This window comes from Schistocerca cancellata, chromosome 8, assembly GCF_023864275.1.
Source record: "Schistocerca cancellata isolate TAMUIC-IGC-003103 chromosome 8, iqSchCanc2.1, whole genome shotgun sequence".
In the NCBI taxonomy this organism is placed as follows: domain Eukaryota; kingdom Metazoa; phylum Arthropoda; class Insecta; order Orthoptera; family Acrididae; genus Schistocerca; species Schistocerca cancellata.
The window spans coordinates 292,879,397-292,896,277 of NC_064633.1; the positions used below are offsets into that span (position 1 = coordinate 292,879,397).

At 43.2% G+C, this 16,881-nt stretch overlaps 1 protein-coding gene across 1 annotated transcript in view; it reads left to right on the top strand.

Moving 5' to 3' along the window:
* Positions 1–16,881, top strand: part of LOC126095530 (uncharacterized) — a 391,122-nt gene that overhangs the window by 331,918 nt on the left and 42,323 nt on the right. Inside the window, exon 6 of the mRNA XM_049910312.1 lies at positions 2,767–3,411. Within this exon, the coding sequence (XP_049766269.1) occupies positions 2,767–3,411 (645 nt within the window). The remainder of the gene's footprint in view (positions 1–2,766; positions 3,412–16,881) is intronic.

The window sequence follows — 16,881 nt, forward strand, 5'->3', positions numbered from 1 at the left end:
CCTTTTATATGTATTGTTTCATCTTTTTATTCACTGTAATGTCAATCGGCTGAAGAGCGGCGGATTGTGCTGCTGCCAGCCCTCCCTTCTCATATATGGTAGGGACGTGAAATCACAATAAAGGGAAAAAAATCTTCATCAGTCTCTAAAGGCTCACCTGAAGTTGACTGGCAGTTGTCCAATCGAAATATCGTGGAGAGAAGCTTATGACGACTGACTGCAATACCAAAATCTCTTGGAACGTTTAATTCGCCAGGAAAATTTTAAATTTCACATCAGGCATTTTTTTTCAGCATGACATCGTAATTTAGTACGGGCCCATCAGAGCGAAAATCCTATTCACACTTGTCCGGTATTTTTTAAGGTTCTGTGTCTCAATCTGTAAAAACGGAACGGTTATAGGAACGCTTTGTTGTCTGTCTGTTTGTCTGTCTGACTGTTAAGAACCCTTTTCCTCAAGACGGGTAGACGAATCAAGTTCATATTTATGTCCCATATTAAGGTCTGTGGTCCCTTTGCCAAATAAAAAGTATAAGCTTCTAAGTCAATGCAGTCAAAATAAATGGCCATTTATGTCACATATTTTGATATTCAAAAACTCACTCATCAAAACTAGTAGGGTGCTTCCTGTTGACCTAGAATCATTCAACTTGCAAGCAAGGTATCACATTACAAGTAAAGGGAAAAATCCGAAATTGTTAATTTTGTAGTCACATCACTAAAAAAATATTTCTTTTGTCGTTTGTTATCTGACTTGAAACTTGAAATTAAAACTTTTTTAAGGAAATTTTCACCACTTGACTGTTAATTGTTCATATATTTTACACAACCACAACTTTGGCTTTGCAGCCATTCTCGAGTGCATGTTGAAAAGTTAAAACTTCCTGACCTGTCCTTGACATATCATCGCCGAAAAAACATTTCTGGTCTTATAGGCCAGTTGTTGTATCACAGGATACGAGTACATATCAAAGATACGTAATGTGGCTGACACTGTGCACAACGAAAAACCATTAACATACATCTCGCAATGTCAGCCATATAATGTATCTTCGATATGTACTCATATCCTGAAATATGACAACTGGTCTATAAGACCAGCAATATATTTTTCCGATAGTGGGTTATCACAGACAGGTCAGATACAAACATTTCAAAATGCGCTTGAGAACGGCTACAAAGCCGAAATCATAATTGTGTAAGACAAAGGAACAATTAACATGAAATGGTGGAAATTTCTTTCAAAAAATTTTAGAATCGGTAGGACTGATATCTTGCCAGTATCAATGTCGATAATAGGCAAAAATCGTCAATATCCTCAATTCCCAGACAGAATAGACTACCTACTACGATGAGCCAAAACATCATGACCACCTGTTTAATAAACGTGTTGGTCCAATATGCAAACACAATACAGCTGCGATTCTGCTTGGTATGGATTCTAAAGGTCCTTGAGAGGATTCTAGAAATATGTGGCACCGGCTGTCTACGAGTAGGTCTACAATTGCCGCAAATTAAGGAATGGTACTTTACGGGCAACGTGATTTCACTATAATGCCTGTCAAACCACTGTAGCGCGATTCTCACCTTGCAACACGGACAGTTATACTGCTGGAAGATGTCATCGCCGTAGGAGGGAGACAGCGCCCAGGTCTTCCGCAATAATGTTCACGTATTTCACTGCTATCATGATGCCTTCGATGACCACCACTGATCCCATGGAAGCCCGACTTATTGTACTACATAGCATAATTCTGCCTTCAACGGCTTGCATCTGTGGTGCGGTGCATGTTTTGTAGTGCCATTCGCTTGGATGGCGGCGTGTAGGGACCCAACCATCGACCTGTTTTAACAAGAAATACGATTCATTCGACAGACGACACCACTTTCTGCTGATCCACGGCGAAAACTTAGTGAAGCTGTGCCCATCGCAATCATAACTGACGGTGTCGTTGGGTCAACACAGGAACCGTGTGATGTGGAACCCCACTTTCACCAATGGCTTCTGAACAGTGTGCTCTGAAACACTTGTGCCTGCACCAGCATTGTACTCTGTCGTCACATCTGCCACAGATCGTTGGCTACCGTGGATCATACATTGGAGGAACCTCCGACCTCTACGTTTTGTGATGAGAGATGGTTGTCCAATACCATAGGGCCTACTCGTTATTTCATCTTCCTTCAGCCACCTTCCATAGGTGCTCACGACAGCAGTACACCAAAAGGCGACCAGCTGCGCCGTTTCAGAGACTGTCGTTTCCAGAAGCAGCGCAATAACAATATGCCCTTGGTCAAATCGCTTATATCAGTGGATTTCCACAATTATGCCCCATATCTTCGGTGTAATGACTGCCCAATCGTCTCTCTTCTGCTTACATTTTTTTCTTAATACGTCACGTTCCTCCAACACCACCAGGGACATTCAGCCACGCGGTGGGCAGTGGTGATAATGTTCTGGCTCATTAGTGTCGCCGGCCGGGATGGCCGAGCGGTTCTAGGGGCTACAGTCTGAACCGCGTGACCGCTACGGTCGCAGGTTCGAATCCTGCCTCGGGCATGGATGTGTGTGATGTCCTTAGGTTAGTTAGGTTTAAGCAGTTCTAAGTTCTAGGGGTGAAGGCCTCAGAAGTTAAGTCCCATAGTGCTCAGAGCCATTTGAACCATTCGTCGGGGTCTATATATAACGGAGTTTTTGCTGAAACCTTTGTGTGCTAGCCCTGTCCGGTATCTTTTTCGTTCGGGGTCGAATGTGTGTGCGTGTTGCAGCGAGTGCTGCTGGACCACCCGTTGGGGCTGGGCGAGTCGGTGACGGTGATCCTGCACGACGTGCTGCACGAAGACATGCGGCGCCTGCTGGAGCTCATGTACAGCGGCGTGGCCGAGGTGCCGGCCGGCGAGCTGCCGCGCTTCCTGCGGACCGCACAGGCGCTCCAGGTCAGCGTGATGCAGTCGGCCGAGCTGCGAGTCTGCGGGGCGCCCGCCGCCGACCCCGCCACCAGCTCGCCGCCCCCGTCCTGCCCCCAGGCGGCAGAGTCGCCGCAGCAGCAGTCGAGGTCGAGCCAGCCGCCGCTCCCTTCCCTAGATGCGCCGCCGGAAGGTTTGCCTCCGCAGCCCGAGGCACCCGCGCCGACCCAGCTGCCTTCCTCCCCCACGCAGCGGCCTAGGTCTCCGCTGAGAGCCACGTCCCCGCCCGGGTCGGACGCCGCTCTCTGCCCGCAACCGAACGCGCTGCCTCGGCCGCCGGCGCCGCCCCACTCGGTGACGGCGGCGGAAGCGCCGACGTTGCACGCCGTGACTCAGCGACACGAACGCCAACCCTGGCCGCTGTTCCCGCCCACCGCCGTTGCGCAGCAGCCGCTCGACGACAACGGAAACCGATCGCAAGGTGCCACAGCATTTATCGCCGAACAGGTATTGCTTCAGTGTGTCTCGCTAACACTGTCGTATAAAATGTTTACTGAAGAGTCTACGACTAATAATACAGTCTGATTCACAGTTCATGTTACACATTTCTAGGGGTTGTGGGGGCTGTAGAGGGTACCTATAAGATCAAGTTTTACGGGTCTAGTGAAGCAGGGGATACAACCCGTCGCCTTTGACCAATGACGTCGGAATTGGCCAGAGAGCATTTATTACACAGATGAAACAGTTGACAAGAATGTTCAGAAACAAAGGAATACGAGAGACGAAAAATATAGTTGACATATATAAAGGCCAGTAGTATTTTCACGTTAAGGATATCACGTGTTTGTATCGTATTATTTCTCTGGAAAATGAAAGGGAAAAAATGGATGGAAAATATTGGTAGCAAAGAGTACATCACGTCACAAATATATGAGTTGTATCTCGAACCTCATTCGAGCTGTATTGCTTAAGTGCAGTACGGGATACAAGTTTGGCGTACGTCGATTTCTTCGTTTTCACTAGCATTTGTGTTCTGTTGTTCAGTTGAACTATGTATCCCCTGCTTCACTAAACCCTAAATGAAGCACGGGATACAAATTTTACATGTGTTGATTATTTCGCCTCCGCTATCACTAACGGTCTGTTCTTACCTAGATATTAGTACTACCGAAGGCAGAACGAGCTACGTACGTAATATTTGAATCCATACTTCCGTTGACCTCTATATATGTACGCTGCTAACGAAAACTCAGTTGAACTACGCGAAGAGACAATAAAACGACACATATACAATTTGTATCCCGTACTTCACTGAGGGGTACAGTTTTCTTTTTTTTCGCCGTCGATGCTAATAGTATCCCATTCTTTACTTGAGCTATATCGCTATACACAACATTTGTATCCTGCTCTCCAGTTGACAGATACAGGTAAATCTCATGAATGTTACATACGTCGTTCTTTTCGAATACGTAGTGTCAGTGTAAAGATCAACTGAAGGACGGGATACAAATTTCAGTTGTGTCAGCTGTTTCGCCTTCAATATTGTAAGTACAGATTCGAAAAAATCGTGCTGATACTAGTGCTGGGAAACGAAAGAAGAACGACAGCTATGAAATTTCTATTACTTACTGGACTACACGAAAACATACATATTGGTGTAATACAACAATGAAATACGTGAAAATAGTCAAATGCAGTAAAAGAAGAAAATGGAAAAGTGAACTCACCAGACGAGAACTTCCTAAAAGAACCGAAGCTCGCCTAGAAAGACATCAACAAAAATCACATACCCTCATACACAACAAATATAACATTACGAAAACACTCACTCACACACACACACACACACACACACACACACACACACACACACAGAGAGAGAGAGAGAGAGAGAGAGAGAGAGAGAAAGAGAGAGAGAGAGACATGCACAGACACACACCTTTACACACACGCACCCCCATCCTAATTTGAAATTAGCTAACATATTTCGGACGGTACATTTGACCAACATGTTTAATAAAACATTTAAACGGGCAATATGTTTCGGGAATACTATGTCTCCATGAATATTCGTCTAGATGACTTTGAAGTGTGAAAATCTGGCGTTTCCCTTTCCCTATATGAGATTTCACAGCTGACCAATAACCGCCTATGCTATTTGTGCAAGCCCCTGTGGATAATGATCTGAACTCAATATTGTCATTCAGTACGAGATGCTGATAACCCCTTTCCCCTAAACCCGTCTGAAATTACAATGGAACTCTCTGCAACGTGATCTTCAATTAAGCAGACAAAAACTTCCTTCCTTCGATTGGGTATTACTTTGAACACATCTTCACACTCCTGACCTGAAACTACTGCCCCCCAAACCCATAATCCCACCGGAGGTGCACCCCTGTTGAAGTTCCTTTTGCCAAAATGTGATTCGTCAGGTTCGACCATAACACCCCCACCCCCAACGGCCCCCTATATTTCATGCACTCCCCACACACTTCCCTACAAAAAAGAATACCAATCCACAACTGTACACTTACTCACACGACATTCACGCACACACAGCCACACAGGATATCTCAAACACCAACAGTAAGTGATATTCATAGTGTCTCTCAAGACCAGCTTAGATTTTTCGAACCACGTCCCTCTACTAATGGATCGCCACAACCTATCTCTGCTGCAGCGCCATACGAATAAGTCGTGAGTACGGCGACGAAATACACTTGTGAGGCGCATATGTTCGCTGCACTCACGACATCGGACATAGTCAGCAGTGAGACCACACATTTGCAAAAAAAAATCGTGGCCAATATGTTGTCGCCCTTAGCCTCTCATAAATCATCAAGGTTCATTGGAACAGATAAATCCATGAAACTTCCTGGCAGATTAAAACTGTGTGCCCGACCGAGACTCGAACTCGGGACCTTTGCCTTTCGCGGGCAATTGCTCTACCAACTGAGCTACTGAAGCACGACTCACGCCCGGTCTCACAGCTTTACTTCTGCCAGTATCTCGTCTCCTACCTTCCAAATTTTACAGAAGCTCTCCTGCGAACCTTACAGAACTAGCACTCCTGAAAGAAAGGATACTGCGGAGACATGGCTTAGCCACAGCCTGGGGGATGTTTCCAGAATGAGATTTTCACTCTCGGTCGGGCACACAGTTTTAATCTGCCAGGAAGTTTCATATCAGCGCACACTCCGCTGCAGAGTGAAAATCTCATTCTGGAGATAAATCCATACCTACAAACGAAAATGAGATACTAAAAATAGTTCTAAAATAAGAAACTAATAGTCCAAATTACCTCAGTATCACTAAGAATGAAATTAAGTACCGAATGAATTAGAAACAACCAATTAATTTAATAAATACACACGAAGAATATTTTCAGGAATAGGTAGCGATCTCCTTTAAAATCACGTTCAGTTATTTTAATGTACAATGATAGCGCTTATCCGGAACACAGAACAGTTTTACTATCTATGGCTCGAAGTGAAGGCATTACTATCTATGAGTAATGTATGATGTCATTGGTCAAAGCCGACGGGTTGTATCCCCTGCTTCACTAGACCCAGTTTTACATATATACCCACGTCCGGAAAAGTCATCCAACGACGCTACACAGCGCCAAAGGTATAGAGCCTGTAAATGTACACATATACAGGATTATTCCGTGACGATGTTGTAGACTTTCTAGGATGATGGAGAAGCATAAATGTATCAATTTTCTGTGCCGGAAACGAACGAATCGATATTAATAAGCGAAAATGGTTCTGATACCTTTGACAGCGGAATACATGAACTGGTACTGTTGTTACTAAGTATGCAGGGTAGCAAACTTTCAGAGGTGATGGTATGGACCAAAACTGGAAAAATGTCTAGTAAATATGGGTTCTAAAATGTATACCTTAAGAGCTACGGGAACTTGTTTAATAGAGATGTGTTTTACAGTAGAGAAGACGAACAAGCACTCAAAGCCCTCACGTATGCATTTTAGAGCCCATGTTTCCTTGTTTCGGTCCATTCTACCATCTCTGAAAGTTAGCTTCCCTGCAGCCTTAGCAACAACAGTACCAGCACAAGTTTTCTACTACCAGAGATACCACAAAGGTTTTCGCTTATAGCAGTTGCATTACCTACTGCGGCACCCGCGACACAGTGTTTATCGCAATTGGGCGGACTATTTCGGCACGCCTGACTGCCGACCCAATTTCCCACCGAGCGCCATCTATCAGCAGTCCCTGTCCATTTCCTCCAAGCTCGCTACCATGAAAGTCTCGCAGGAGGTCGGACGTAATTGTGCATTCGCACTGAAGAAGTTGAATCCAATGCCCATCTAGGCGATCATAATATGAATGCATGGTGTACGTTCTTCCAGACATGTCCAAAAGAACAGATACCACACTTTCATATAATTACACGATATCCCACAACATATTTCGCATTTTTTCAACTGAAATTGATAGAGAAAAAAATAATATCTTGCATTGCTTATTGAAAGCCCGTTCTACATATAGCACGAAGACACTCTCATTTTCGCCCGGTCTCCATCTCTCCACCCTCCTTACCCTCTCCCAAGGTGGCTTCCGCCAGCTCCCTCTCCCTGATAATGCCCTCCTCCCCTCCATCTACCCCTCCTACCAACTTTGTTCCTCCCACCCTCCTCCTGTGCTTGCTCCTCTGGGCACCCTCCCTCCCTTCTCTCCTTTTTCCCTCCCTCCTCCATTTCTCCCCGCTCCTCCCCCGGGCTTCCCCTCTCCTGTCCCTCTCCTCCTGCCCCCGTATCCTCAGCCTTTGGCATCCTTGTTCTCCCCTCTCCCCCACCTCAACCCTGTTCCCCTCTTGGCAGGTCGCCGGACTCGCACACGCTACGTGGACATTCGCGCGCCGGAGATCACCGCCATCAGTGTCTCTTGTGTGCCGTCATGCTTAGTGTTCAGTGTTCACCGTCACACTCCGTCGTTCACCAGTGCCATCGTCTTCTTCAGTGTTTGTGCGCCGTATCAACAGTTTGCAGTGTGGATTCCCGTCGAGTGTGAACGGCTCCGTGTTTGTCTTTATGTGTCTCCTGTTTTATTGCCCACCGTTCTGTAACTTATGTGTCTTCTTCGTGTTTATCTCTCATTTTGTATCCTATGGCTGAAGAGCAGCGTAGAATGCTGCTGACAGCCTGCCTGTTGTACAGGTTTAAAATAACAATAAAGAAAAAAAATCTCATTTTCGATGCGTAAGTTAAAATTTAACCTAGCAAACTTCATTCGTGTGGAATATACAGTCTGTATAATGCATAAAATATAGAGTTATTGTTACGTAAGAAAGCTTGTTAATTTATAAGTGCTTTTTTAAATAGTTTCTGCTAACGCTAAATAAAACAAATTTTACTCTTGGTGCATACTACTAATTTGCTGGTGTGTTGTATCACAGAGATTGGAGGAAAATATGGAAATACATGCTTGAACATAAATGCACCTGCTCGCCAAGCCTGCAGGTTGAGCTGTTGTATTTGACCACAGAAGGCACCTGCGCAATTGTCCTCAATATGTTGCAAGTGTCAGTCGTGGTAACAGCAGAATTGCGAGAGCATTATGTCTCGGATCTTACTGAATTGGAAAGACGGAAGTCTGTGGTACTTGTACGATGGTTGCTTCCGTAACCAAGGTAGCTAAAGCAATTGGTGCTTCAAGAGGTACTCTGTCGAAGATTTACAACGCACACAGAGAAAACGGCTAAACGTCATCTTCTGAGTCACAAGGCGGACGAAAGTGTGTGCTGCGTGATCGTGGCAGACGGTCATTGAAGAGGACTGTCACGAAAGGCAAGAGGCCGACAGCTGTAAAAGTCCCTCCAGAAATGAATGTCGCACTCGCAAATACTGTCAGCACTGAAAAACAAGAAGGGAGCACCGTAATCAGCGAACTACAGAGTCAGCTGGAATTCCAAAACCAATCAGTAATACAAATGTCCATAACAGGAGCATGTGGTGCCGAAGCCATAAAACCTGATTTGCGGAGCAATAGAAAAAAAGTCATTTGGGTGGATGAGTCTTGTTGCACACTGTTTCCGACCTTTGGCCGAATTTACGTCCCAAGAGTGAAACATGGTGGAAGTCCGGTGATGATTTTGGCAGCCGGCAGCCATATCACGGAATTCCATGGCAGCCATGGTTACTCTGCAAGATGGCCTTGCTATCAAGGATTATGTGAATATATTAGCTGATCAGACCCACCCCATGGTACAATGTTTGTTCCCCAATGGTGTTGCTGTGTTCCAAGAAGACAGAGCCCCTGTTCACACGGCTCGCATCTTTCAGAACTATTTTTGTGAGCACGAAGATGAATTTTCGCCTCTCCCCTGGCCACCACAGTGGCGAGCTAGCACCGAAACTAGTTTGAGGAGAACAAACAAAATGTTAATATTAACGCTGTCTTACAAATCCCACAACGTTTTTCTGCAGAAAGCAAGGGAAAGGTTTAGGTCTATAGTACTTACTGTTACTCTTCGAAGTTAGTTAGATGGTGAGCGAAACGGAGGGAATGGAGGAAATCAGACTGTAAGCAAAAGGCTAGTAGGCAATAGTAGACGTGATGCGCGATGTGTCTGTACACCATCTCGAGACGTTGTATATAGTCAGTGCCCGAGATTGTCTGTACTCTGTTATTTCTTTCATAATCTTTAACGTTTGATCCTTGACTTAGATCTCCTCTTGTTCACAGGACGAGCATCGATGCGTTGCACCTCTCGGGAATCGTAGATATGTCTTGTTTCATATTTTAAGCGAATTTTATATTGTGGTTGGAAACGGGGCGCATATTGCAAATAATTTTCTGCCATTTTTTGTGAACTGACAACTTTGAAGAACGACAGACGTCAGATTATATTTTCGTGGACAATCTACTGTGCAAAATTTAAAGAGATCACTCTTCTCTATTTAATGGTGGATTTGCGTTGTTTTCTGATGCGTCGTTTTGTCTGATTGTAGCGGATATACGTCACTGATGTTCGCCATATTGTCTGGCTTTTGTCATCCTCCAAATCTGACACGTTTCAAAAATTGTTCGCAAAAAAACACACTTCGTCTTAATATTTCCACGCATGTCGTCCTCTTTGCAATAAGAATATAATATACACATGCCAAATAAAAGTAGAAAACCTCCACGTTTCTGGCGAAGTACAAGACACTGATGATCATTATGCGATCTACCTTGAAAAGAACTTCAAAGCTAATGATCAATTTTTGTGAAATAGATAATAGTTCTAACGTCCACACTAATTTCTTTTCAATCACGGCCGACATTACTGCGTCCACAATGACTGCATGCTTGGTACTAATTTTAAATTAAACGTCGAGACAAACGTAAAATTTGGTGGACGCTAGAGATTTACATAGAAGTACACTATGTGTTCAAAAGTATCCGGACACCTGGCTGAAAACGACAAGTTCGTGGCGCCCTCCATCGGTAATGCTGGAATTCAGTATGGTGTTGGCCCACCTTTAGCCGTGATGACAGCTTCCATTCTCGCTGTCATACCTTCAATCAGGAGCTGCAAGGATTCTTGGGGAATGGCAGCCAATTCTTCACGGAGTGCTGCACTGAGGAGCGGTATCGACGTCGATCGGTGATGCCTGGCACGAAGTGAGCGTTTCAAAACATCACAAAGGTGTTCTTTAGGATTCGATTCAGGTCAGGTCAGGAGGCCAGTCCATTACAGGGATGTTATTGTCGTGCAACCACTCCTCCACAGGCCGTGCATTATAAACAGGTGCTCGATCTTGTTGAAAGATGCAATCGCCATCCCCGAATTGCTCTTCAACAGTGGAAAGCAAGAAGGTACTTAAAACATCAGTGTAGGCCTGTTCTGTGATAGTGGCACGCAAAACAACAAGGGGTGCAAGCACCCTCCATGAAAAACACGACCGCACCATAACACCACTGCCTCTGTTTGCACTACACACGCTGGCAGATGACGTTCACCGGGCGTTCGCCATACCCACACCATGGCATGGGATCGCTTCATTGTGTACCGTGATTCGTCACTCCACACAATGTTTTTCCACTGTTCAATCGTCGAATGTTTACGTTCCTTACACCAAGCGAGGCGTCGTTTGGCATTTACCGGCATGATGTGTGGCTTATGAGCAGCCGCTCGACCTTGAAATCCAAGTTTTCTCACATCTCGCCTAACTGTCTTAATACTTGTAGTGTATCCTGACGCAGTTTGGAATTCCTGTGTGATAGTCTGGCTAGATGTCAGCCTCCTACACATTACGACCCTCTTCAACTGTCGGTGGTCTCTGTCTGTCAACAGACGAGGTCGGCCTGTACGCTTTTGTGCTGTACGTGTCCCTTCACGTTTCTACTTCACAATCACATCAGAAACAGTGGACCTAGAGATGTTTAGGAGTGTGGAAAACTCGCGTACAGACGTACGACACAAGTGACACCCAATCACCTGACTGCTCTCTCACAATGTCTAATGACTATTGAGTTCGCTGATATTGAGTACCTGCCAGTAGATGGCAGCACAATGCACCTGATATGAAAAACGTATGTTTTTGTGGGTGTTCGGATACTTTTGATCAGATAATGTATCTACATTCGGGGATACGTTGTTAACAGGAATTGTGGCTGGAAGATGCTATTTAGTTTTGGAATTTCACCCGGCTGACGTCTTGTGGTTTTGCAGCATTGCTTCAGATGGTGGGAAGAATGGTTATAAACCGAGGATTGAGGGAATTCATTTTAGCTCGTTCCGTTCCAAGGGGAAATCGACAGAGAGAAGAGCACCTTGCCTACGGTGTGAAACGTTCTTGTTACGTGTGTTCTGTCTGATCAAAAGTATTCGGACAGCCCTATGTAACGTAGGATAGACCACGAAATATCACGAGAGGAGACTTGCCAGTATAAAAGGAGCGGGGAGTATTGTGTTGTCAGTAGAGAAGCAGTGGGAGCAGAATATATAGCTCAGGAGAGCTCAGTGGCTTCGAGCGTGAACTAGTCATTGAATGTCACTAGAGAAACAGATACGCCATGGTCATTTAAAACCTACTACAGCTGTACGAGCTGTGGTTGTAAAAAATCGCATGAAATCAGCGATGGGAATCACTCGTGACTTCTAAAGTGCTGCCAACAGCCCAATGACTGTGCACATGGAGCCCGAAAGAATGGGATACAATGCCCGAGCAGCTCCTCGTAAGTCACACATTTCTGTAGTCACTGCTAATCGACGCTGGAAATGTAAAGTGCGACGCCACTGGACAGTGGATGACTGGAAAGAGTGATGTGCAATGGTGAATCACGCTCTATGCTGCGGCGATACGATTGAATCGTTTGGGTTTGGCGAATGCCTCGAGAATGCTGTGTGCTACCATGTACACCGTCATCGGAGGAGGTGGTGTTACGCTACGAGGACTTTTCGTGGTTTGGGTGTAGATTTCTTGCGGATAAGAAAACACTAAATGTGGAAGGGTATGAACACATTTTACGGCATTGTGCACTGAGTAAAATTGAAGGACTGGCCGGAGACAACGATTCCTTGTGTTAGCATGACAATGCACGCTGTCATAAAGCGGCATCTGTGAGGCAATGATTTGTGGATAATAACATCCCTGAAATGGACTGGTCTACACACAGTCCCTATCTGGATCCAATGGGACAGCTTTGGGGCGAGTTATAACGTCGACCTTGCTCCGGACCCTAGCGTCCAACATCACTAATGGGCTGCCGTTCCTCCAGAGCCGTTTAGGCACCTCATTGAAAGTGTCCTCATCATACTAAGCCCGTCAAAAATAAAGATGGATGGCCACGTCCCATATCAGTGTCAACTAACATGTGTTCGGATACTTTTGATCAGATAAGTTCATGCACTTGTTGCGATAACGGAGCGCCCAGTGTTCTCGATCATAGTGAATTCGAACTTTGACAGTCGATACAGAATTAACACTACACTACACTAGCAGATACAACGATCAATCCTGCTGAACTACACAAAATAAAACACAATGAAAGAATAATAAAGATCTACTAAGCATAAATAATTCGCAATGTATTGTCATTTGTCAGTACAACAATCTAAACAATGATTTTGTCCTGAACTGCTTTGGATGGTTACTATTTCTTATTACAAATTATAGGTAAATTTCAAAATATGCCTTTGACAAAGAAACGCATTCCGCATAATATGCAGTGAAATTTGTGAGTAATTAGCCGATTCAATTTGCACACAAATTTATGTCAAGGAAAAAAGTAGTTATTGAAGAGACCGTCAGCTTTATATTTAAACAGGGTCAATAAATTCTTATCTTACAAGCTTAGTCGCCGCTTCGGACTATTCTGAACGTAATTGGCCACTATTTTACGAGACTAATTTCCATACGTCATGGCCGGCGATTTTCATCTGCAGTGAAAGCGCTGCCCAGTCCTAATCCAGAACTTCCTGGACGGCGTTCGTCATGGTCGTTTTCTCAGACAGTATTACTGGAGCTCAGCGATTAAACACCTACCAATTACGCGTCTGACAACGCGATAGAAACAATTATCCAAATGCACAGCAACGACAGTGACGAAAACGTTGCTCCCAAATAATGCTCACCTGTAACTGGATTGAATTTTAAGACGATTATTATGGCATATTATCACGCGCTGTTAATGAGATGCGTTTCATTGGCTGAAATAACTATCTTTGCGATGAGTATTAAAACAGCTACTGATGTATGGAATGCGAGCGGCCGAACAGAGGTATGGACATGTTAGCCTGGATGATCACTCGAGATTTGCATTTGACCCATACGTGAGCTGCCTAATGAGGTGGTATCAGCGGCACTCGAATTTTGGTCCGGCCAGCCCGATGTTAACTCTAGCTATATATATTAACCAAACCAAACACTTTTTAGCCTTGTTTCACAAACTTTATTATTGATGTACGGCCTAGATTTCTGGTTGTAAGCTCATACCGGCCGGAGTGTCCGAGCGGTTCTAGGCGCTACAGTCTGGAACCACCCGACCGCTACGGTCGTAGGTTCGAATCCTGCCTCGGGCATGGATGTGTGTGATGTCCTTAGGTTAGTTAGGTTTCAGTAGTTCTAAGTTCTAGGGGACTAATGACCTCAGAAGTTAAGTCCCATAGTGCTCAGAGCCATTTGAACCTTTTTTTTTTTTTTTGTGAGTTCATTTTCTAGAACACAAATTATCCCAAATATGGGAACCGAGCAAAGATAAACATTTCAATTCTTAATTTATCGATTCTTGACTTAAACTGTAAAATTTATCTCTGCTGGCAATTTTGAAGCAGTTACATACGGTTCTACTAAACTCATTTGGACAGCATTTACAATAGCTATGACTAAACACACATTGGAGTGAAGCTATGCACAGGAATGGGAATTTTTGTCATTATCTACTCACAAATGAAGCCACAATAGTTCTTTTCTCATGTAGAACTTATAACATTGTCCGGAAGGTGTCAATAACAGAACTGAGATCGCTCGTTGAGTCCCCAAATTTATTACTGAATGAGCAAACTTAGTTATCCGCAAGACAATGTTAGGAACTCTGCATAAGAGAAGAACCTTGGTACTTTCATTCATGAATAGATAATAACAAAAATCCCTATTCCTATACATAGCTTTACTCCAATTTATGTTTAATCATTGTTACTGTAAATACTGTACATATGAATTTTGTAGATCCATATGTAACTAAGTCAAAATTGTCAGCGGAGATAAACTATAAGAACTAATTCAAGAAACGGTAAATTAAGAAGTTGACACGTGTATTTTTGCTAGCTTCTCATCTTCAGGATAAGTTATATTCTAGAAAATGGGCTTATGACATGTGTTGCGCAGTAATAGTGTTTGTGAAAAAGCACTACAAAAGTGTTTCGTTTAGTTACTACAACATACAACGATTTATCAAAAACCCACAGTTGAATTAGTTAAAATATTAATTTTAGTTGTTTCCCTAGAATTCTTCTGGTAAATTACAGGACGTTTTTCTGAGAAAGATCGATTCATTCCCTCATTTCCTGACTCAAATAGTCCTCCAACTCTAATGAGCATAGTATTAAAATTGTGTCAAATGACATTATTTACGTACAGACCAACTGTGTGATTCATAAACCTCCTCCTTTTTTTACCCCAACGAATCATACAACACAGTATCATATCAAAAACCCTAGGTGACGGTACTACCTATCCTCTTTTTCCAACCAATCAGAACAAATTATTTGAAAATGGAAGTAGATATGTAATAAATATTACATTAACCTCATGTAGAAAGTGACCATATTTCATTAAAAGTTGAAGATATGCATTATTTCCTTGAAAGCCAAAGATATTCATTATTTAAGCATGAAAGTGGTGTCACGTTGCATTACTTACGTACAGACCAAATGTATGCAGTATAACCCCCACACCTCTCGACTTTCCAGCACAGCATTAGGAAATCCAAGTAGTTGGAAATAAACCAATTACATGTTTAATACCCCATACCTCGTTTAGTAAACATTAAACATTAAATTGAAGATGTTAAAAGGTAAATGATATGTGGTAGACGTTTTTCAATAAATGCTTAATAGTAAATGCTAAACACTAAGTGATAAACGCTTGACGCTAATCGATAAATGCTAAAAGGTTAACCCTAAATGCTTATGGCTTAACGCCTATTGATCACTGAGGATGATTGATCATTGAGAATCATTGATCTCTTACTCTCATTGATCAGTGACCGCCATTGATCACTGGCCACCACCGATCGCTGATCACCTTTGATCACTGCAAGTATAATTATAGAACACAACGAAAATTCATGATGGTGCATGTTAAATTATTTCCGTGAAAGTCGAAGATGATGGTGTATGTAAACATATCTCTCGCATAATAGTAAAAGAATTATCGCAAGGTCAAAAAGTTATGAATCATTTACGTACACATGTAGCTCTGTATTTCTTACACCGAAACTACTGCACATACCTTTGCTGTCCAGTAATTATTTCTTGTCTCTCACACAACTATATCAAAATTACCGTATTACTTTAACACATTACTTAGGAATAAAAGGATAAACAGACAATATAAAACAATTTTACTACATTAAATTTCAATAGGGAACTATTACATTTTATACTGTCACATACAATGGAAATTTGTGAATTTAATGCACATTGTACATCATCCTCCACATTTTTACAGCATTGTTCATAGCAAAAGATAATTTCTTGCGATTTGAGCAGACTTTTGAAACAACTTCATTTGACAACCAATATTTCACTACTGTATCTGCATTAATAAAATCATTGAGCGACGTGGCGCAGTGGTTAGCACAATGGACTCGCATTCGGGAAGGCGACGGTTCAAACCCACGTCCGGTCACCCTGATTTAGGTTTTCCGTGGTTTCCCTAAATCGCTTCAGGCAAAGGCCTGGATGGTTTCCTTGAAATGGTACGACAGATTTCCTTCCCCGTCTTTCCATAATCTGAGCTTGCGCTCCGTCTCTCGCTGTCGACAGGACTAATCACTAACCTCCTCCTGCATTAATAAAATCGAAATAGCACTGAGCAGCATTTTTTGAGCAAACTATGTACCTTAAGAAAAATATACCTTTAATTTAGCTATCGACCAGCTTCTTATACTGTAACAGAAATAGTCCTGTCTGGTAAATAGACTCGTTTCTATCGTACGCTTCAAAAACAACGAAGTGTTCAGAATCGGTGAAGCACTCTCTCTCAATTGGATATATTATTCGCTCACTGACTTCTGTGAAAGCTTTCACATCACCAATGACTTTGTGTGTGAGAGCTTAACACTCTTGAAAATAAAAGAACAGTCTTCTTTTAGAGATCTAATATTAACATCTTCGACTGAGTGATACTTTGTGAGTATAAACGACATTTTTATATACACAAACAACTGTCAGTATGTGGGTGTTATGTTGTCGAGTTGCGCAACGGATTGATATGACAAGTACCCTTTGGCTCCTGCAAGA